Genomic DNA, 23,892 nt, shown 5'->3' on the forward strand with positions numbered 1-23,892 from the left:
TTGCATCTCTTTGTCATAGGCCTTATGAGAACCACTGTTACTAGGGCACCTTCTAGGAGAAACAATGGATGATATTGGGAATTTGGAGTTAAAGGACCTGGGTTTGTATTCTAGCTTTGCCACTTAGTACTAGCTTAACTTTGAGCAAGTTAGTTCATTTGGACCTCCATTTCCTCACCTGTAAAACGAGATAAGACTAGACGGATTCTAAGGTGTGTGGGGGGGGGCAGGGCGGGGGATGGGGATCAATTAGACTGTTCCTCTAAAGTCTTTCAGCCCTAAATTTAAGCGCTTCTAAACTTGAGTTCTCTCCCCATTGCCTTGAGTGGGAGGTCGTCCTGCCCATCCTGTGCTACACAGTAGACAGCTTGCAGGGCATGCTGCAGCTCAGGTCAGACAGGACTCTTCCAGGGCGTAGTGAGTCAGTTTTTCAGGAACCAGGCAGCCCAAGCTCCAAAAGCCCTTTCTCTTTAGGGGCTGAACTACCTTGCTTTAGGCAGCTGGCTAACTTCTCAGGCATTTTGGCCACCAGTTAGATAAAAGGCAGGACTCAGGCAGGAGGTGGGTGAAATGCACTCCATAGGTGAACTCAAACAGCTAATGCTTTCTGGTATATTTCAACCTGGTTTAAGCTAATTAGTCTCCTGGTCAACTCTTTTTTTTTTTTAAATATTATTATTCCCAGCTGTAGCCTTTTAATTTAGTCTCTATTGTCCCCTATCTTCTGCAGTCTTTCTGAGGCATCGCTGAAAGAAAGCTGCCCAGTTCTCTGTTATATACGGAATTCGAGCCTACCAGGGATAGTTTGAGATAGGAGAAATCAGACTGGTTGAGGAGAAAGGTGAGGATGTGAATAACGCTTTAGGGACCTCTTGGGGAAAAAGCATCAGAAGCGGAAGAGAAAGTACCCCTTTTTCTCCATACCTGCAGGGTTGCCCCCTGATCCTAGGTCCAAAGGCTCGCTCTTTTTCCTGTCCTTTCTTGCCCAGCAGAACCCTAACCTTTCCCCAACCCGCCTCCTCCTCCAGCCCTGGGTAACTTTTAGCCTCCCCTATTTGGTTTGGATCCGTCAGCTTCTCCAGAGCCTCTGGGCGGGACTGAAGGAGTTCGGGGGAGGGGAGCCCCAGGGAGAGATGCAGAGGCAAAGCTCTGGGCCATGCAAATGGTTGCGGGGCGGGGGAGCGGCGGGGTGGCCCTGGGCGTCTCCCTCTTGCTGTGACCCAACCCACGCCCCTAAGAAAGCAGACACTGTTGGCTTGATCACTCCCCTTTCAGGGAGGGAGTGGGGGAAGGCGGGGGGGGGGGCTGTAGAAAGGTAACTGGCCCCTCTCTGTGCAAAAAAAAAGACAGTCTTTGCAGCTCACACTAGCTTCTCGCCCACCCTAGGGCCATGTCCCTCAGACTCATTCTGCTCCAGACATATGCACGGACTTTATTCTTTAAGCTAAGTGCAAAACTTAGTAATACCGCTTTTCCTTTCTTTCTTTTCTCTTCTTTCTTTCTTCTTCTCCCCTCTTCCCAACAACTGAATCATGCCATGGGTTCTGAGGAACTGGGTCGGGAATATTTTTCTTGTGGTCCAGTTCCTCGACTTTCGGGCGCTGTGCAATGATAGACAGTCTCAGCCAGGCGCGTTTTCCTTTCCGGACAAGAGGCAAGGTTAGTGACTTTTCTTCTTCTCTGCAAACAATGGTGCTTAGAAATATGAAAGCTGGGCAGCTTGTACTCGCGCTCTCCACCCCCATCCCCGGCCAGGCAATTCCCGGCTCCCCCCCCCCCTCCATCCAGTCTAACTTTGTGCACAAAAAAAAAGTGGGGGAGGAAAAGGGGAATCGCTGTCCCTGGGTTGGAAGGCAGGCTGCAGCTATTTCGGGGTGGGGGTGGGTGAGGGGTAGCAATCTAAGCTGCCTCGAAGTTGTGCCTGTAAGGGATCATTAATGACCACCCGAGGCTGGAGGGGAAGCAGTTAACATCCTGACTCCAAGCACACCCGTGACAATGTAATCCTTGAGAAATCGACGGTATGGGAACCTGGCCTCTATTTTATTGCCGCTCCTTTGAATGCAGCACTATTTCAAAACCCAAATTCTTCAGACTCTGAATACGGAAAATCATCAGATTTCATGGAGAATCATCCCACCGGCAGCTCTCAGCTACTTCTTTTGCAAACTTCATATCAGGGTAGTCCAAATATAATCCCACCCCTGCTGAGCAAGCTTGGGCTGTGTTTTGCTTTCCTGGAAAGAACTGGTCTCGTATGTGTGTATAAAAGTACACACACACACACACACACACACACACACACACACCACACCCCTTACCTCCCCCACCCCTTTCCGGAGAAATTCCTTTCCCCACCGTCCCAGCTCTCCCACTTTTGCCCTCCTTATCACAGCTGATCCATTTCAGAAACTTTTTGTCCTCGATGTTTTCTGACACTTGGAGGAATTAGGTGTGGACAAAATGTATAAAGGATAAGGCATCAGCTGGTGCGGATCTTTTCCTTCTGCATTTCTCTAGGCTTGTAACTTGCCTCAGAAGTCCTTAGGGTGTTATTGTCTTGCTTAGTGATAAGTAAGAGATCATACAGAAGGAGATTGAGCTCTGCTGAAGTATTCTCTCCAGTTTCCAGATGTCCTCCGTTTCTAGAAGCACCCGGGGTAGGGCACTCTGATGAAGTGCTGGCTCATCTGTCTTCATTTAGAATTTCCGGAAAGATTGCCCTGGCCTAACGGAAAGTTCAAACTCAGCTGGAGGATCATCTGCTTTGGTTTTTAAGAGGGATTAGCCGAAAAACTCAATACTTCACTAGGAATCAGCACGCCCTGTTGCAGGGGCACAGATGTGGGTCAATAAGCCACTAATTTTAAAAATGGTCAAGATACCCATTTTCCACCCCACGTCTAAAATAGCAACATTAGCTGTTCTTTGAACAGTTTTTGTACCGCAGCAACACAAAGAAATTCAGAAAGTGTTTCCCATGACATTTGGATATGGTTTGGTTCAAACGCACATCCCTCTTGGGTTTAGATTCCAGCTCTGCCTCACACCCATTTTCCAAACCTTAAAGCAATGTGTCTAAGAGGTATAGCTGCTGCTAATAGTAGTACTACTTACTACTTTTGTGTAAGCTGGGTATGATACCTCTTCCTACTTCCTCTGTAAAATGGGACTAAGAATAATAAATAGCTCCCCAGTCTTCCTTATAGCAATGCAGAGTGAATTTGATTTTGGAAAATATTTATGAACTTTTTTGAGCCTCTTGGAGGAAGAAAAGGTGATTATTTTGTGCTCTTTTGTGCCATTAATTTCACACACACGTTTATTTCTTAATCAATTAGTGAATTAATCGCATTTTCTTCTCAGTGGAAAGGAGCAGAGTTGCCAAGACTTGGGCATATGCAGATGAGTTAAATCTAATACTATTAGCATAATCCTATCATTCCCTTATTAACTATGTAGCAGTTGTCTAGGGCTGACCTTAGTCAAGATTGTAAAGTAGAAGTTTGTTTTCCCTTTTAAAATCAAACATCTTTTTGACTCTGATCCCCCACCCCAGGGATATAGGTATAGTCATCTTTGGCTCTCTAGGCCTAGCTGTTTTGACTTGCCACTTGAGTTTGGTCTCTTTAGGAAAGGTCTGGATACATTCTGATAATGCGTCCTTTTATCCATTCCCAGAGCACAGCTCTCAGTTTTACATTATGAAAATCTAGCAAATCTAACGTACCAATCTAAGCTATTATTAGGAGATGAGACCCTCAGCATTTCTCCTTCCCCCACAACTAACATATGTTCATTTAAACAGTGGCCTTCTATGGACAGTATAGTCTCTTTTTGTGGCTTTTTGATTTTGGGATTTTTTTTCTGGTGGGGAGGAGAGTGGAATACAGCACAACTTTTACACCACACCACAGAAAATACAAAAATGACATAAAAGATTCATAATGGCTTCATTAACAATCGATTACACTTTTCTTCCTTCTCCAGCAAATACCCCCTTCTTCTAGGGCCCTACATGGTCCACTAGACTCATAGCCTCATGCTTGTGGTTTGGATTTCTATCATTAAAAAAAACCCCAACAACTTGGAGTTGATAAGAGTGATTATAATCTCTCCTTTGTTCTGGTGGGTCCTACTTTTGACCCAGAGACCTATCTAGGCATCGAGCTAGCCTTATAGCACTTACTGCTCTGAGGGCTTGGACTCCCCTAGGAAGGGAGTAGCTAGATTATCAATTTCCTTTCCATCAGACTTGCTCTGGCCAAATAAGATGCAGTAGTGAAGGGGCACATTGAATGATTTTCTGATGTTCAGAAAATCCCCATATTCTGTCTCTAGAAATCTGGATTTCAGGATTCTCTTCAGCCTCCATTACGTAGGTTCTACCCAGGTACTTCCTCCTCTCTCTCAAAGTCTGGATACTTGTATTCGAGGTTGCTAGAGAATGGGAATTCTTCCATTTCTCAATGGAAGGCTGGGCTGCAGAACTCTTAGACTCTGGGTCGTTAGAGGGGTAATTAAGATTCTGGTGCTGTTCAGGAACCCCCTTCTGTAGAATGGGGATCAAGAACTGACACTTCTTGGCCACATGGTCCCCCCATTATGTGATTGTATAGTTGAGAACATAGATGTCTCTCCAAGGTTGGGTCCTGGCATTAAGAATCCGTGAACTCTACTCATGCCTACTGCTCTGGCTGCTGCCATCTCTTGAATTTAGGCATTGTTATGTCTGGGGCTGAAGCAGAGGGTGAAGTGGTTGATCAGCTCTTGGGAAACTTTGCCAATATGCAGCTGACTCCCCAACCCGGAACCAAAATCTAGTCTTGTGTTTTTGGTCTCTGACCATTGCTGAGGCAATAAAAATTAAAGGCAAAAGGTATCTTTGATTTTTTTTTTTTGTCTCACGGAAATTATTTTAGTGGTGGGTGTTTTAGGCCAGGTAGGAGAGGAGGGCGATGTTGCAGCAGGCCATGTGGGAGAGATGTTTTTTTGTGTGTGTGTGCCTCTTCAAGGCACAGACTAGTGGTTACCTAGTCTACCTACTCACAGGATCAACTCTGATTGAGGATGGTCTTTGGTATGAGCTAAAGATATAACAAACCAATGTGCTGTGGGAAAGCTATTGGATGGAAAATCAGGAGACATGGGTTCTAAACCAGGTTCTGCCAATAAATAGTTGTGCAACCTTGGACAAGTCAGTCATAGTTGTTTTCATTTAGAAAAGACCTTTACTACAAAATATTTGACAAGTGGTAATCTATGCTCTGCTTGAAAACCTTTAACGAGGGGGAACCCACCATCTCTGTTCCAATTTTGGATAGACCTAAATGTAAGGAAGAGTTTTTTTCTTCCCTAGCAACGACCCTAAGTTTTCTTCTTTGTAATTTCCACCTGTTACTCCTAGTTCTGTTCTCTGGGGACAGATAGAATGAATCCAATTGCATTTCCAAATGACAGTTCTCAAAATACTTCTACACAGTTAAGGTGGACTCCTAAATCTTTTATTCACCAGGCTACACATCCTCACTTCTAGACAATTCTCAAATGCTGCAGACTTAAGCACCTTTACCATTCTGATTTCCTGCCTCTGAATATCCTCTTGCTTACCAATATAATAAGGTCATTAGAGCATAGATTTATAGATGTAAGGGACTTCAGAATTTATTTAGTTGGCACGCCTCATTTTATAGGCGAGGAAACTGAAGTCCCAAAGGATTAACAGACTTGTCCAATATCATAGAGGCAGTAGGTAGAAAAGCTGGGATTTGAACCCAGAGCCTCTGACTTCAAATACAGGAATCTTGTCATTGTACCATATTTCCTCTTAAAATGATCATTTAGACCTTGGATCTTTGTTTCCTTGTGTGTAAAGTACAAGATTTGGACTAGGTCATCCCTACCAGTTCTGGATTTTTATTCTACAAAATTGGTCAAAATTCAGTGTAAATAAATGAACATTCCATAAGTACTGGTGCTTGTAATTCTGAGGCAGCTTGCCACAGTGGAGAAAGAGCTGGCCTCAAGGAAGGAAGGGACACCTGGTTCAAATCTTACCTCTGAGACATCCTGGCTGTGTGCTCCAAAGCAAGTCACTTCATTTCTCCGTGCTCCCAGGCAACTCTTTATGACTCCCAGTTGTACAGCTGTTGCTAAACTGTGTTTGGTAGATGGCGTTTCTTCACTAGGTGCTCACCATACCTTTGAAATAAAAAAAGTGGGTCATTCCCCCCTAACTCCTCCTCCTCCTACCTTAAATGCCTCCAATACACTGCAAGGTGCTGAATGACATACGAAATTTATAACATAGAGTTCTTGCATTCACAGAACTTACAGTCAAGTAAGAAAACATAGCTTATGAATAGATAGCTATAATATACAATAACTTTCATTTCATTATTATTAATAGATAGCTGTAATATACAATAACTGGCTTCCATTCATTATTGTCTTATTATATTCTTCCTTTCAAGCAAAGCAGGAGAAAATTGTCTCAACTCAGACTGTTCAAATGCTCTACATTCCTTATGTTCTCACCCTTGTAAGATATATTATCACCTCCATTTTTGTAGGCGACAGAAGCTAAACTAACAAAATTAAGCAGCAGGTTTAAGGTCAGTTTAATCCAGGCTGTGGGCAGACAGAGTCTTTTCCTGGGTTGTCTCTTTTTCTGCATTCTCCTTCTTGGTGACCTTAAAGCTCCTGTGGGTTATAATCACTATACAAATGATTCCTAGATCTAGAGTACCAATCCTGGTCTCTCTCTTAAGCTGTGGTTCTGCATTACCAACTGCCAATTGGACATTTCAGACTGGTTGACCCAGGAATCTCAAACTAAACCCACCCAAAACAGAATACTTATTTTTCCCTTCCAAACTCACCCCACTTCCTATTTCTATTGAGAGCATCACTATCCTTCTAGTCACCCAAGCTCAATTCTTCATTCTTCCTTACCCCACGTATAATCACTTGCTAAGTCTTGTCAATTCTATCTCAGCAATGTTTCTGAAGTAATGCTTCCTCTTTTCTCCTTTTGCATGTTCACCTTCCTAGTTCAGTCTTACCTGGATTATTAAAAAGTCTAATAGACCTTCCTTCCAGTTTTTTCCTTCTCAAATCCATCTTCCACACAGCTACCAAAGTAATTTTGTTAAGGTATAGTTGTGATTATGTCACTTTCCTACTCAATAAACTACAATGGTTCCTCCCTATTACCTCTCATTCTGATATTCAAAGTCTTTTACAACCTGGCTCCCTTCTCTACCTTTCCAGACTCATCTTAGAGAAGATCACTCGCTCTCATGTACTACATGATGTAGCCAAGCCTTGCTGTTCCCTACGTAGGACATTTCATCTGTCACCTCTGTGCCTTGTCAGCCTCTGTGCTCTTCCTGAGCCTGAAATGTATACAACCTCTTAGAATCCCTAGATTCCTTCATAGGATGCAATCTGCATGAAGTTTTCCCTCATTTCACCAGACATTAATGCCTCCCTCTGTGGGAAGTTACTATTTATCTATAATATATGCATAGTATATATTAGTATATTAGTGCATACTTTACATACACAGCTATACATACACATTACTATACTATATATAACAGTTATATATACTGAGAATATATTACTTTATATATATAATATATGGTGTGTGTGTGTGTATGTATATATATATATATATATATGTATAGTAAAGACATACATTTTATGTACATGTCTAGCCTGATGGAATATAATATTATTGAGGACAGGGACTATATCTTTTTTTTTTTTAGGCAATTGGAATTAAGTGACTTGCCCAGGGTCACACAGCTAGGAAGTGTCAAGTGTTTGGTCTGAGGCCAGATTTGAACTCAGGTCCTCCTGACTTCAAGGCCAGTGCTCTATCCACTGCGCTGCCAAGCTGCCCCAAATGTATCCTTTTGTATTTGTATCTCAAATACCTAGCATAGTGTCTGATGCCTAAAATACTTGTTGACTGATTGTTTGATTAAACCAGATGTCTTATTCAAAGAGTTGCATAGTTAAAATAAGCCTCTAGCTAATAATTTGGTTTCTAGTTCACTTTTTAAGCAAAGGTGAAACCAATGAAGGATGGAGAATAGCTTTTCATTAAACAAAAATCACTTTTTCATTCCATCTCAGGTCTCTTCTAAGGGAGCCCCAAGCTAAACACAATTTGATTTGGCAAAGACATGGAGTGTTGTCTTCTGAAGCACTAAGTAATGTAATACCTTCCTAATCTGTCTCCCACCTCTAATCTCTCTCCTCTGATCCACCCTATATCAGCAGATGAAAGTTCCATAAATGCTAATGGGTCTTCCTACCTTCCTCATGGCTAATCTGAGAGAATTTAATTTGGGGAAATAACTATGAACTGCTTTGACAGCTCTGCTATCAAATAGAGGGAGATAGAGGAAATTTTCATCACATCATTTCCTTGGTGTAATGCCTTCATGGGTTCCCCACGTGGGATCAAGTACAGGCTCTTTAACCTAGCATTCTATGACATTGACAATCTGTACACAATCTAAATTTTAGGTCACTTTAACAAACAATTATTAAATGCCTATCTGCATATCCGAGTGCTAGATGCCAGATAGGGAGGGTTTAGGGCAGTGATACGAGTTACAAAGGTAGGATTTAGTACTGGAAGGAACCTGAAAACAGCTTAGTCCAACTTTTTGTTCTTTTATTTTTACAAATAGAGGCAGTAGTGGTAAAGCGCTATTTCATCAGATTCTTCTGCTTTGAGCTAAACAGGTATTATATGCCATGGTAGGTAGAGGGATATACTTAGACTCAGAAAGCCTTAGGTTTGAATTCTGCCTCTTAGACTTACTTGCTCTGTGACCATGAGTAAGTTCACTTAGCTTCCCCAGGTCTCCATTTCCTCACTTCTGAAATGGGAATAATAATACTGTTACTAACTACAAGTTTGTAAGGCTCCAATGTGATAGTATATGCAAAGGGTTTGCAAACCTTCAATCACCATGTAAATAACTAGAAGTTGTTGTTATTATTATTGTTATTATAGAAAAGGCAACTGAATTTTTAAGTGATTTGCCCAAACTTGGAAATAGATAGTAAAGTCAGGATTTGGATGCTGATCACATGACTCCAAATCCTCTAGTGTTTCCCCTGTGCTGCTTTTTGGAGCAGGATCCTGTGGGGGCTAGAGCTGGTTCTCAGGCCACAGTCTTCTGACTTAAAACCAGAATTCTTTTCTTCTCTCTTACTCTATTTTGTTCAATATGGTGCTCTCGGACAAAGTCAAATAGAAAGACAGAATAATTATAATAGTAACAGCTAACATTTCTATAGTGCTTCCTATGTGCCAGACACTGGGCTAAGTGCTTTTACAATGCTTGTCTCATTTGATCCTCACAACAATCCTGGGAGGTAGGTGCTATTATTATCCCCATTTTTGCAGATGAGGAAACTGAAGCAGATTAAGTGACTTGTTGAGGGTCATACAGCTTGTAAGTGTCTGAGGTCACATTTGGTCACATGAGGTCTTCCTGACTCTGGGCAGTTAGATGTCACAGCAGATAGATAGAGTGCCAGTCCTGGATTTAGGAAGACCTGAGTTCAAATCTACCCCGAGACATTTACTAGCCATATGACTCTGGGCAAGTCAGTTAACTCTGTTTGTATCAGTTTCCTAATCTGTCAAATGAGCTGGAGAAGGAAATGGCAAATCACTCCAGTATCTTTGCCAAGAAAACCCCAAATGGAGTCACAAAGAGTCGGACACGACTGAAAAGCCACTGAATAACAACTACTTCCTGACTCCAATCCTAGTGTTCTTTCCACAGTGGCCACACATAAGGATCCCTGTGGGCCTCAGCATATTGACTCAGTTTTAAAATTTAGTGTTATCTATGTTTAATTGTATTTCTCTTCATTTTATTAAATATTTCCCAATTACACTTTAATTTAGTACGATCAGTATTTAAGAGTGTTGCGACCTCATGTTGGCTGTTTGATACCTCTTGTCTAGGGCAATGTGTTTGTGATAAGAGCCAGGAGAGTGTTCAGATGCAGGAGCCCAACCAGATCTGGGAAGAGACTGCTTGGTCTCTGTGGTTTTATCCAAATGATCGGCAAACTTTCTACCGATTACCACGTTTCTGTTCACTTCTTCTTTATGCTTCCCTCAGTTGAATGAGGTTTTTGCTATAGTTCAATTGAAAATGACTTCCATCGTGTTACTTAAGAGCCCCTTGCATCTCACCTGTACAGGAAACCACTCCAGCCCACACTGATTTCTCCTTTTTCCGAGGTTCTGTAGCATTGACTCTTGGTGTTTCCAGGAAGCCTCTTTAGCTTCCCCTGGTCTGCAATGGCATCTACCTCTCACCTCACTTAGCACTCTGCATTTCTCTAATACACAAAAACACCATATAAAATTACCAGAAATTCTGTATTATAGTTAGCTTGTGCTTATGTCAACTCCCCTCCCCTTCCTCCTCCCCCTTCCCCACTAGACTGTAAATTTTATATGTATATGTATATATACACACACACACACACATATATATACACATATACATTATATATATTATATTATTATTGTTATTGTTATTATTATTATTATTATATACAGGCTAGGTATCAGGTCTTAAACTTTTCATCTTCCCCATGCCTAACATCATGTTGTACATTCAGTATATACCTAGTATTTTTTGAGTGAATCACTGATTTTAATTCAACCCTATGCTATCTATTTTAAATATTCTTCATCATCTTAAGTACTAACTATGGGTATATGTCTTGTTGTCCTAGTTAGACTGAGCGGACAGATCTTACCATCTTTCTCTCTTCCATATAGCATAGCCAGCACATGGATGGATACCTAAAGGACTTCAAGAAATAGGAATACTAACAATACCTTACATTTATAATGCACTTTAAAGCCTACAAAGCATTTTACTTATGTTATTTCATTTGAACTATAACAATGTCAACAAACACAACTTCACGAAACTTATGCAATAACTAAGTTTATTACTAAGAGAAACGAACATGCGTGTGAACCCAAAGAGTTCACAATCCATACAGAAGTTTGCATTTTTATCATAGTAGGACAAAGGAAGGAAGAAGTACCGGAAATTTCTACATAAAGGAGCATGGTGTGGGAGGGTGAAAGGTGCAGTAAAGTTGGAAAAAGAATGAAACCCCTCCTGAAGGGGGGGGGCAAGGCAAAGACAAAAGCTGAATTTGTTTCCCTTGTGAACTGCTCAACTATGAAGATAGAGGGTCTACTTATCTACAAGGGTCCCAGCTGCACAAGCAGTTTCTCAGCCTAGTGCAGATTGACTGGCACTTATCTTGACTCCTAAGAATGCATAGGGGAGTCCAGCTTGAAATGCAAACAACAAATTATGTCAGCTGGGGCTAGGGTGGGGCTTTATCCTTGACACATTCAAGGCCTCCTGCATTCTCTGGATCCAGTGTTTCTGGAAAATATGGCAACTTTAAGACAAGTTTAGAGAACCTCATAGCAGTTCTTAACAATAAGTGAGGTAGGTACTGCAGGTATTATTATCCCCTTTAAAGATGCAGAAACCGGTCTTAGAGAGATGAAGCGATTTGCCCATAGTCGCAAAGGTAATCAATGTCAGAGGTGGGTTTGGAATCTGTCTTCTTTACTTTAGGTCCAGTAGTCCATTTGCCCTTATATATCTCCTGATAAAAAGTAAAGAAGAATGAGGAAGTTTATAGCTTAGTAGGGGAATATATTTGACACAAGAGAAATAACTACAGCTTTCAATATTACAATGATGAGAGCATTGGAAAGGTTCAAAAGGGCTGGGATTGGGGGAAAAGGTTTGGAGGAGGTGGCATTTGAGTTATGTGTTAAGTGCAATGGGTAAAGAGAGAGGAGGGGAGGACAGTCTCGTCACAAGGGTTATTGTGTGCAAAGGCACTGAGGCTAGAGAGCCCAGAATGTGTTAGGGGGAAAGAAAGCAGTCATGTTTGGATGGAGTTCTTGTCTGCAGAATGTCAGGTAAGTGAGTTAGAACTTCACATAGCAGGCAAAAATATTTGCACTAAAGCGTGACATGATCACATCTGGGCTAGAATATCCATACCTGGAAGATGGAGTAAGGGAAAGAGGCTGGAAACTGCCAAAAGGCTATTGAAATAGGCCAATCCAGGGATAAAGAGGGTCTCCTGGGGTACTAACAAGGGAAGAAAGAAGGGCATGATTTGAAAAATCTTGGACTTCTTCCTTTGGTATACACAGTTATTGCTTCATACCTTCCAGGGAGTATGGCACGGTACTCTTGTACTCTGGCCAAGTCTGTCTTAAGGGGAGACGCTCAAATGGCCTTGTGGTTTTTCTTAATGAAGCCCTCCAGATAAGAAACTGTTCTGTTCCTGAGGATGTTTGCCCGAGGAATGGCAGATCTTGATCCTTTCCCTCTAGCATTGCTTGTTAATTTTCCCTTTTAGAGCATGTTAGCTCTGCCCCCTGATTGCTGGTGTCAAGATCCTGCATTCTCACTCGGGACTGAAAGCCAGTTTCTTTTGACTTGGAAGATGATAGAAGTTGGTAGTGCTTACATGGCAAAAACAGCCAATAGGTCTGGGAAGGACTTTAATTTTCAAGTCACAAATACAGAGTAGGGGAGGTGTAAGACTCAAACTCTCATATGGAAGTAACTACAGCTACTCAAGACTTAGCAAAGAAGTTCTCATCACCAAAGTCTTTGGCATTGTCAAATGGTTCAATAGCAGGGATGGGTGTGGATCATCCAGGAAATGACGTTAAAGAAGAGGCATTACCATCTGCACCCTAAGGACCATGGGGGCATTCCATCTGACTTGTAGATAGAAACTCTGATATTGTTGTCTCCCTCATTACAATATGAGCTCCTGGAAAGAAGAGACTGCCTTGCTTTTCTGGTTGTATCTCTTGTGCTTAGCACAGAGCTTTGCTCCTAATAAATGCTTAATAAATATTTTTCTGTTAATTCACTCATTAGTTTTCCATACCATGAAAATGACACAATGGATAGCAAGACAGCCTTGAAACCAGGAAGATCTGGTTCAAATTCTCCTTTCACACATATAGTCTGTGTTACCCTGGGAAGTCACTTAACCACTCGATGCCCCCAAGCAACTCCCTGAGACTGGGAGTTGCAATTAATAGAGGAGTTGCCTATACCGATGAAATCATGGGTCCAGTTCCTATCCCATTTATCGAATCAGAATTAATTTCCATCTCTACCAATTCCAACCAATTTTATTTTGTGTTCTTCCTTTTTCTTCCAGAACACTTTATCAAGACTTTGCCAGAGTATCATGTGGTGGTTCCTATCAAGGTAAATGCGACTGGACATTTTTTATCGCATGCTTTGCACCATCATGCCCCCAGTGTGGGTAATGCTAGGAGGAAAAGAGATCTGGAGCACCAAGATGACCAAGTGTATTACAAAATTGCTCATGAGGACAAGGAGCTGTTTTTTAATTTGACAGTCAATCAAGGATTTCTTTTCAGTAACTACATCCTGGAGAGACGATATGGAAACCTCACAGGTGCCCAAATGGAATCCCATTCAGGCTCTTCCTGCCACTTCCATGGTACAGTGCTGCTATCAGGAGTTGGAGATGGCACTGCAGCCCTTAGTGCCTGCAAGGGACTGGTAAGGGGGCAGTTAATTCCATCTCTACATTTCCCTTGTGTCCTCAGCCTTTACCTCACATGGTTTGTTATGTTACTTGTGCCTATGACCATTCACTCAACAAATGTATTGAGTGCCCATTTTTATGGCCGCCAGGATGAGATGACCACCAACTCTGGGTCCTCTGGGCAGAAGAGATGGTGGCCGTCTGGAAGAGTTTTCCACAGAGAAAGCTGTAAGGCAAAGTCCAGAAGTGGAAAATATGGTGGCATGTGGGAAAACCAAATAATATGGAATGTGGAACCAGGATGAGCAAGAGTGATACCAACAAAGTGGATTGAGATGCCGGAGAAATTCAGTCACTGGGAAGAAATCAGAGTGGGTGGGGTCCAAAGAGCCAGGGTTAAATAATTCCAATTAGAGCCATTCATCTCTAGCAGCACCTAGTGTGGCTGCTTCTCTTTTAGTTATGAGTCCTGTGATTTATTAGTAGGTTTCACCTCTTTTGAAGGTGTATGCATATGTAGATGTAAAACACTGATGGACCCCTGCATGTACTGCATAGTACTAGATATAAGGGGATTCTGAAGAAATAGATATAAAAGTAATTGTGTCCTCAAGGATCTCACACTGTAGTTTGAGAAATAAGACCCATACGCATGTGAAAAGTTAGTGGCATCCCATGTTTTCAGACTTTGAAATGTATTTGATCAGTTTCTCTTCCTTTTTTTCCTTAATAAATATTATTTGTTGTGTGGGATGGTTCTCTGGAAGAGGGATACTGGGGAAAATTTTGCTGATTTAAGAACAAGATATCAATTTTTTTGAAAAAAGAAAGTTAGAAAATGCAAAAAATTTGCAAAGCAACATATAATTGGTGTTGTGCTATGCTATAGGGAGGCAGCATGGAATAGAATATACGATTGAGAGTTAAAAGACATGGGTTATAATTTCAGATCTTCACTGATTGCCTGTGTGACATTGGGCAAATAATGAAACCTCTCTGTCCATCTGTAAAATGGGTATAAAAATGTTAAGTGATTCTCTGAGATTCTTTTTAGCTCTAAATCTATGATCCTAGGAATTTCTTTCTCCCCTGACATTCATAGTCCTCATGACTCACAATGTCAACGAAAAGCAAGGATTATTAGGTTTCTTCCTATGCTTCATTGTACTGAAAATCTGGATGTTCACATACTGGGTTGACTACAGTATGTGCATTGTTGCATATATTTATCTTATCTCTGGTCCTGGCCAATTTTCTACTTTCTCTATAGCTCCTCAAGGGTCCTAATAAAATTCCTTACTCTATTGCCTGATAGGTTACCTCCTTGGAATATATCATTTTTGTCTTCTGGGCTGAATTCGTTGCTGATCTTATATCTTCCCTCTGGCCTCACTTTTGCATCCCAGTTCCTATTACAGAAAGTCAATCAATAAATTGTCTGACTCCTGGAGTCAGGGGTACCCCAGTTCAAATCTAGCCTGGAACACTTATTAACTATGTGACCCTGAGCAAGTCACTTAGCTCTGTTTGCCTTAGATTCCTCATTTGTAAAATCAGCTGGAGAGGGAAATGGCAAACCACTCCAGTGTCTTTGCCAAGAAAACCCCAAATGGGGTCACGCGGAGTTGGGCATGACTAATTTACTCCACAATAACAGAACTAAAAATTGAAACTTCAGATGAAATTTGGCAACTTGTGAATGTCCAAATGGAGTTTCTAGAAAGAACACAGAAAAGTATCTTTTGTACATTTTCTGGTTATGTTCAATAGTCTTGGTGTGATAAGTAATGGAGCAAATACCAACAAATATGCAAACACAAAGACTGATATCATGGCCTAGATGGAAGGAATTTTGAAAATCACAGTGCTGCCCAATTTTGCCTTTAGAAATAATCTACTGGAATCTCTTTTGGAGTTTTCAGATTCAAGTGGGCAATTAATTAAGGGTTATGAAGAGAGAACTGATTAGAATATAATTATTTTCCTTTGAGCTTGGAGATTGCCAGAACAGCCCTTTAATACTTATTTGCCCAAACTTCTTAAATTGCAAATGACACTTACATACTTATTGAGATAATATGTGTAAAGCACTTTGCAATTCCTAAAAGCACTGTATAAACATTAATATTGTTTATAGAGTTAGGGTTTAGTAATCTGCATCATCTCTCTTATCTCTTCCAGTAGAATGTAAATTCCTGGAAGACAGGCACTGCTTCAGTGTTTTGTCTTGACTAGTGTAAGTGCTTTACATTTAGTATGTGCTGAATGAATATTTGCTAAACTACTAATGAACTCTGATCAAGGTGCAGTGAAAATAGTACTGGGCTTAGGACCAGTATCCCAATTCTGTCACTTCCATGTCCAAGTCTTTGAACTTCACCCTTCTCATCTATAAGATGAACATAATGAATAATACTTCATTCAAACAGACAATAATACTTCAATGAATTTATGAATAATGTTAACATATGGATAATAATGAACAGCACTTGTATAAATTTATTTCATCCTCTTGCTTTGAGATCATAGGAAATAATGTATGTGATGGTGCTTTGTAGCTGGAAAACATTGTAAAAATGTGAGGTCCTGCTGTCAGAGCATTTCTAAGCTATGTTGTCTCTTCAATCAACATGCATTTATTTGTTGTTTACTATATGCCAGGCACTGGTGGTAACAGATACAAAAGTGAGGGTTCCCCCCTTCTCAAAGACCTTACATTGTAGTTTCTCCCTTTCCTCTGCTTAGGGAATCACAAAATTCCAGGGTTGGAAGAGACCTTGGAAGTTATTTAGTCCAACACATATCAATAATACTGCTGCCACGTACCTGACATGGAATTAACCAGACGTTATTCAAAGTCCATTACTGAGCAGAGGTCAGGAAGGGAAGAGAGAACCAATATCTTTTGAGGCACCACACTATGTTTTTTAATAAGTCTAATTTTTAGGACATTTTGCCTCAAAAATTCTGCCTCTTCCCAAGAGTTTCCTATGCTCTTGGTTGTGGCTTCTGGGGCCAGGCTGAATAAGTCTCATGCTCTTCTATCTAACAACCTGACAGGTAGTTGAAGATAGTGATTCTGCTCTCTCCACCCAAGTCTTGTCGTCTTCAGACAAACATCATAATTCTTTGGATTGATCCTGACATATAATGATTTGAGGTCTTTCATCATTACGGTTACCTTCCTCAGAATACTCTCCAAGTTATTGATGTCTTCTCTAAATATGTCACCTAGAATTGAGCACAATACTCTGAATGTGGTCTGACCAGGGAAGAGTACAGCAGAAGTTTTACTTCCCTATTCTCTAGACATTGTGCCTCTCATTTCCCCCCGCCCCAACACTATTGACTTGTATTAAAATTGTAGTTCTCTAAAAAAACACCAGATGTTTCTCAAATGTCTAGCTGTTTCTCCCTCATCTTGTATTTGCAAAGTTAATTTTTTGAACCTGATTAAGTTTACATTTGACTCAATTCAATTTCATCTTGATTTGGCCCAAGATTTTAACCTGTTGAGATCTTTTTGGATCCTGATTCTGTCATCCAGCATGTTAACTAGCTCTTATAGCTTTGTATCATCTATGAGATTGGTGAGCATGCTATGCTTTGAATGAGTAGATGTTGAAAAAATTCAAAACCTCAAAAAATCAACCACAGATTCCCTGGGCCACCCTAGGGATCTCCTAACAAGTTGGCATCAAACCATTAGTGACTAATCTTTGGGTACAGACAATCAATAATTCTGAATCCACCTAACTGTTGATATATAGTCCACATGTCTCGTTTCCACAAGAACAGTGTGAGCAACTTTGTCAGGTACTTTGCTGAAAGCTAGGTAATCTCTGTCTGTACCAGACTGGTAACTCTCTCAAAAAAAGGAAATGGAATTAGTCTGATATGACTTGTTCTTGACAAAGTTTCATTTTCTAGATGTTCACTAGACACATGGTATGCTTTAGAATTTTGCCAGCAGTTGAAATAAAGCTCATTGGCCTCTAGTTTGCCATGCTACTCTGTCTTTTTAAAAATTTTTAATGGGGCGATATCTGCTTTTTTGCAGGCCTGCCACATCTCTGTTAGACCTCGCAATCTTTCAGAGAGACAAGATGGGTCCAGTTGCTCCAGTACTCTAGGATATAGATTCTTTGACCCTGGTGACTGGAATTTATCAAGGGCAGTTTGGTACCCCTCTGCTCACATGAGGAAATGGAGATGTGAGGGCATCTGGGTTGGATACCATTTCCCTGTGTGAAAGAATATGATTTTAGGGAGTCTTGAACATGTCTCTCATAGTCCTTCCCAGGTCAGGAAATTGTACTTCATATAGCCCAAGCCCAAGAAAGCTTTGCTTTCAAAGGACCCTGAGAAATGGAGAGGTTTTGGAGGGCAGGTCTTAGGTCAAAACCTGTTTTTCAAGTCAATTTCAGGACCATACCAGGACTCTGGGTTTATTTTCCCTTCAGACCTAATCCTCTTCCAAGCATCTCTATTTATACTGAGGGTACCACTAGCCTTCTAGTCACTAAAGTTCATAAACTTGAAGTCATCCATAACTCTTCACTCTCCCTCATCCCAAATATCTAATCAGTTGTAGTGAGTTTTGTTTTTAACCTTTGCAACATCTCTTCACATCTTCCCTCTTCTCGCCACTCATATATACCAAACACCCTAGTGGGAAACCTGCGGCCTCGAGGCCACATGTGGCCCTCTAGGTCCTCAAGTGTGGCCCTTTGACTGAATCAGCTCATACTCTCACTACCTTTCCCTTGGACTATTTCAGTAGTCTTCTAATTGGTATCATTGCTGTAATTCTCTCCCCTTTCCAATCCATCTTCCACAAAGCTGGTAAAATAGTATTACTAAAACATAGGCTCAATAAATTCCAGAGACTCTATATTACTGTTTTGATCAAACACTCCCATGTTTGAAAGCCTTTTACAACCCAGTTACAGGCTCCCTTTCCTGACTTACTTTTTCCCCCATCTTGTACTTCTTGGTCCAACCAGACTGGCCTCCTTATTGTTATTCACATATAACATTCCACTTCATGTTTCTGTGACTTTGCACAGGTTCAAAGTGAATTCCCCCATGACTGAAGAATTCTTTTGTCTCCTCTGCCTCTTAGGATCCTTAGTTGCCTTCAAAACTTGGTTCAAATGTTCCCTGTTACGAGTGGATTTTCCTGATGTTCCTTCCCACCAGCTACTAGACTCTCTTCTCCTGTCAAATTACTTTGCAATTCTGTTGTGCATGTTTAAAATCCTATATGTATATATGTTGTCTCCCTTGATAGAAGATAAGTTCCTTGAGGGTAGGGACTACTTCATGAATTGTGGATCGGGAATTTACAACTGGAAGGCCATCCAGTCCAACCTTTTCCTTTTATATGTGTGGTAACTTGGGCCCACTGAGGTTAAATGACTTGCCCATGGCCGTATAGATAGTACACGGCAGAGGCAAAATTTGAACCTGTACCTTCCTGATTTTACATCTTCCACTCTATCCAATGCAGCTTGGCATGGTGGATAGGGGGGTGGACTTGATGTCAGGAAGATCTAAATTCAAATCCCAACCTAGACAATTACAAGCTAACTTGAACTCTCTTAGCCTCCATTTCTTCATCTGTAAAATGGGGATAAGGATAGCATCTACCTCACAGGGTTGTGAAGAACAAAGGTTCAATATCAGTATCTCTATCTCTACGTATGTGATCCTTAACTCTTCTATCACTGTAGGCAGATACTAGTTCCTTCACTCCATTTTCACCCACACTGGCAGATTGAGGTGGATCCACAAAGGGGCAGACATAATTCTACTACACATGGGGCAGGGATAACCCTAGTGTAGGGGTGAACATATATCTCTTACAACAGTAGTACCTAAGAGAGTGTGTTTTCGATTTAAAAAATTAGCCAAGATGACTAACTCTTAATTATGGAACATTTACTATCAGAAGACAAAGTGGTGATAATCACAATATAACATGGCAGTATACATACTCTCTCACTAATGCACACAATGTCTGTAGGAGAGAGTGAACACAGTTTGCAGAAACCTAGCAGCGGGAAGTTTCCAGTATGGAAACCCACAACTGGTGCAACTCACAACTCTGGACTGGAGGCCTTGATCACTTTGGTCTTCTTAGGAAAGCTTGTATTGTCTGCGGTAGCACTGGCTCCACTCTCCTGTTGGATGAAGCCTCTTCTCTGTTATTCTGAGGGCAGTGTTAAGCTCTTCTTAGCAAACAACAGCCTTAAGCTTGGGATTTACAGAGCTTCCTGGGTCTCTCCAATGGTTGGGACCCAAGATTGCCTTTACAGTTTTTCAGTGAAAAACAGTCCCTTTCAGCCCAGGTTTTATTTTATTTTATTTTACTTTTGTTTTTAGGCAATTGGAATTAAGTGACTTGCCCAGCATCACACAGCTAGTAAGTGTCAAGTATTTGGTCTGAAGCTGGATTTGAACTCGGGTCCTCCTGACTTCAGGGCCGATGCTCTATCCACTGTGCCACCTAGCTGCCCCTACCAGCCCAGGATTTGCCAAGCTCTTGAGGATTTTCTGACTATGAGCCATACAGGACAATAAAAGGCAATGTAGGCAAGTCTCCAAGGGGTTTCTCTTCTCTCAAGCTGTAGACAGTGCTACATAGCAATGCAGTCTTTCCCTAGTTAGCTCTTCAAACAGCAGAGGGGTCTGCTTTTTCCAGTCAGTCCTCAACATCAGAACTGTCCTTCAATTGGATCAATTCTTTGCATCAACGGCAGAAGCCATCTGTCTTTAATCAGCTGGTCTCAACTCAAAGTAGCGCCTTTATCTTCTGTCTCCTTGCTGCCTCTCTGCTTCTGTCAACTTAGCTCTGTCAGACCCTGCCTTCTAATGCTCTGCTTTTTGTAGCTGGTAATGTGGTCTCTAATCTGGCTTCTCATTGATTCTCCTGTCTCAAATCAAGGCCCCATATGGAGTGACCTACTTCTGTCTTAGGCTGAGGAATCTCTATTCCCATCAGATATGACACAGTTAATATAATTGTCCTAGCCTGGGGTGGGGAACCTGCATCCTTAAGGCCACATGTGGCCCTCTGGTCCTCAAGTGAGGCCCTTTGACTTAATCCAAACTGATTTGTTCTGTGAAGCTTAGATTCAGTCAAAGGGCTGTACTTGAGGATATAGAGGGCCACCTGCAGCCCTGTAGACCTAAGCTATTTAAAAAAAAAATTTAGATTTTCTCAACAATGAACTTCAAAACCTGAAAAATGCATGTATGTAGATTAGATTCTAGAAAAAATGCACAGTAGCAATCTTTACCGTCAGTTAGTACTTTTGCCACTGAGGGACTGTTTTCATTCAGATCATCCCAACACGGACAATTGTCAGTGTTTCTCTTCAGACTGTTTTTCTCTGTATTTCTCGTACAGATGTCCTTGTCCTGCCCACTTTCAGCAAATAAAATGTCTACATAAGAAATGGATAATATTTTACTTATGTGAAGTGCTTTGTAAACCTTAAAATGTTATATAACAAATTCTATTTATTATTGTTAGCCGCAATGACATACTGCTTCTCATTTTTGTTTTTAATATCCCTAGTACCTAGCACGGAGCTTGGCACAATGGTACCCAATAAATGATTCTTGATTGATTGACTAATTAATTAATCTGGTCTGCTGCAGAGCAGCGATGAGTAGTCCCACCCCAGGGTGAACCTTTTACCACAGAGCAGCTTTTGATGGTTTTTCACTAGTTAATTAATTGCTCTGCTCCTTCAGATCATAACTCAAGGCTTGCCTTCTCTAAGAAATTTCCCATATTAATCTTCCCATTCTTCGACGTACCATGTCCACTTCTGCCTTACCCTTTCTCTTTGATGTGTGTATATTTGTAATGCATTTCTCTCAATTATGTATTTTCATAATGCATATTATTCATATATATATGTATAATAATATGCAGCTAGGTGGCACATATATTTGTAATGCATTTCTCTCAATTATGTATTTTCATAATGCATATTATTCATATATATACATACTTATATACATGTATAATATGCAGCTAGAGTGTCAAGCCTGGAGTCAAGAAGACTCATCTTCCTGAGTTCAAATCTGGCCTCAGACACTTATTAGCTTTGTGACCCTTGGGCAAGTCCTTTAACCCTGGTTACCTCTGTTTCCTCATCTGTAAAATGAGCTGGAGAAGAAAATGGCAAATCACTCCAGTATCTTTGCCAAGAAAAACCTAAATGGGGTCACAAAGAGTCAGACACGACTGAAAGACTGAACAACAAAATACATATAGTAATATACTGATATGTTGAAGAATTTGCATTTTACTCAGAAAGGCCTTAGTGAAGATACTGGCCTCAGTCCCAGTTGGAAAATCCTGGTGGTCCCTTTTTCATACTATCAAAGACTGTAACAGCTTTTGCCCTTTTGTCATGAACTCTGGCTGAAGAATAGGGTGATGTAGCTGAGGAATGAAATTCATTGGCAGAGCTTTGTGGGAAAACTTTCCCTGGGCTACATTTTGCTGTTTTCCAGATCTGGAACTTCACTCCTCATTTGTAGAAAACATTTGTTTTAGTGTGATGATGCTTGTGTTTGAGAAGTCACTCTCCCTCGCTGGAGGCCTGGCCATGCTGATGTTGGGCATGAGGATTAATGGGTGAGGGAGAGAAGTATGGAAAGGAATAAAGGGGCTGTTTATTCCCTGATGTCTCCAGGCAAAGAAATGTGACTTATGACCTTTGGGTTTCCTGAGGAGGTAATCTTCATATGTCCCAGGCTAATGTGTCTGCTTGTTGTTTTCACAAATCTTCATTTCATTTCCCACCTCCACATATTTGCACAGGCTGTCCTGCTAGTGTAAAAGTCACCTCCACCTCAAAGAATCCTTTTCTTTTTTCAAGGCTCAGCTTGGGTGCTACTTCCTGTCCTTTTCCTGATACCCTTAGCTGGTTAAGACTTATTTCTCCTCTGCAAATTACTCTGTGCTTAGTTCATTATCTGTGTCAGTGTATCCCCCTAGTAGAAGGTAAACTCCTTGAGGGTAGGGTCTGATCTCTTCTTATGACCCCAGAATATCTTGTATGTTGTTGTTGTTCAGTCATTTCAGTCATGTCTGACTCTTCATGAACACTTTGGGGGTTTTCTTGGCAAAGATACTGGAGTAGTTTGCCATTTCCTTGGTTAGCTCATTTTACAGATGAGGAAACTGAGGCAAACAAAGTTAGGTGACTTGCCCAGGGTCACACAGCTAGTAAGTGTCTGAGGCCAGATTTGAACCCAGGAAGATGAGTCTTTCCTGACTTTAGGCCTGGTATTCTATCCACTGCACCACCTAGAAGCCCCCTTGTACATAGAAGGCACTTCATAGATGCTTGGAAACTTGAACTGTTTACTTTTCAGTTTGCCTTTAATCTTTTTTGGTTCATTAATATTCCTTTTTTGGGAACTGAAGAGCTTTTCTTGTTAATAGGCAGCGTTATTTTTCTCCCTTAAATAAGGAGTCATCTCCAAGGTTTGATTGTTAGAGATACCTTTTTTTGTAAACTGGAGAAAAGATAAATGAATGACCCTTGGACTATAAGTGTTAATGATTTAATGACAAATGCAGAATAGAGGGTCTGTGTAAGTATTTTCTCTTGAGGTTGTACTAAGAAATATATTACTATTTGCATTACAAATGCCACATTGAGAGCCAGTCTTCCCTTTGAACTTCTTTGACATCCTAATTCTGAGACTAGGAGCATTATTTAATGCACCTAGCATAAGACATTTTCTTTCTTTTTGTTATAGTCGAATTCATTAAGAGGCAGTGTGGCATAATGGATAGGAACTCAGCCTCAGAATCAGGAGGAGCTAGGTTCATATCCTTCCTCTGACATATGGTGGCTGTATGACCATGGGCACATTGCTTAACCACTTGGTGCCCAGGAAACTCTATAAGACTGTAATTTGCAGAGCAGAAGCACTTATGCATTTGTAGAGGGAATTTTTTCACTGGGAGTTCCCTATATCAACGTAATCACAGGTTTGACCAAAAACAAACAACAAATCTACTAATTGTGCAACTTTCGACAAGTCATTGCCTCTCCAAGTCCCAGTTTCCTCATTGGTAAAATGAGGGGATTGAACTATATGATCTTTGAACTCCCTTCTCAATCTAGAATCACTTCTTTGTCAGGTGGTGGATAGCATGCTTTATCATTAGTGATCTGGAACCATGGTTTGTCATTGATTTGATCTGAGTTCTGA

At 41.0% G+C, this 23,892-nt stretch overlaps 1 protein-coding gene across 2 annotated transcripts in view; it reads left to right on the plus strand.

Annotated features, from left to right (window-relative positions):
• The first annotated feature begins 1,348 nt into the window (after nt 1–1,348).
• Nucleotides 1,349–23,892, plus strand: part of ADAMTS12 (ADAM metallopeptidase with thrombospondin type 1 motif 12) — a 534,685-nt gene continuing 512,141 nt past the window's right edge. For both annotated transcript variants that reach the window (XM_020995368.2, XM_020995376.2), the window contains exons 1-2: nt 1,349–1,659; nt 13,285–13,655. In XM_020995368.2, coding sequence (XP_020851027.1) covers nt 1,533–1,659; nt 13,285–13,655 — 498 coding nt within the window. In that variant the 5' untranslated portion in view covers nt 1,349–1,532. The remainder of the gene's footprint in view (nt 1,660–13,284; nt 13,656–23,892) is intronic.

Source organism: Phascolarctos cinereus, unplaced genomic scaffold (assembly GCF_003287225.1).
Source record: "Phascolarctos cinereus isolate Bilbo 61053 unplaced genomic scaffold, phaCin_HiC Scaffold_4;HRSCAF=312, whole genome shotgun sequence".
In the NCBI taxonomy this organism is placed as follows: Eukaryota; Metazoa; Chordata; class Mammalia; order Diprotodontia; family Phascolarctidae; genus Phascolarctos; species Phascolarctos cinereus.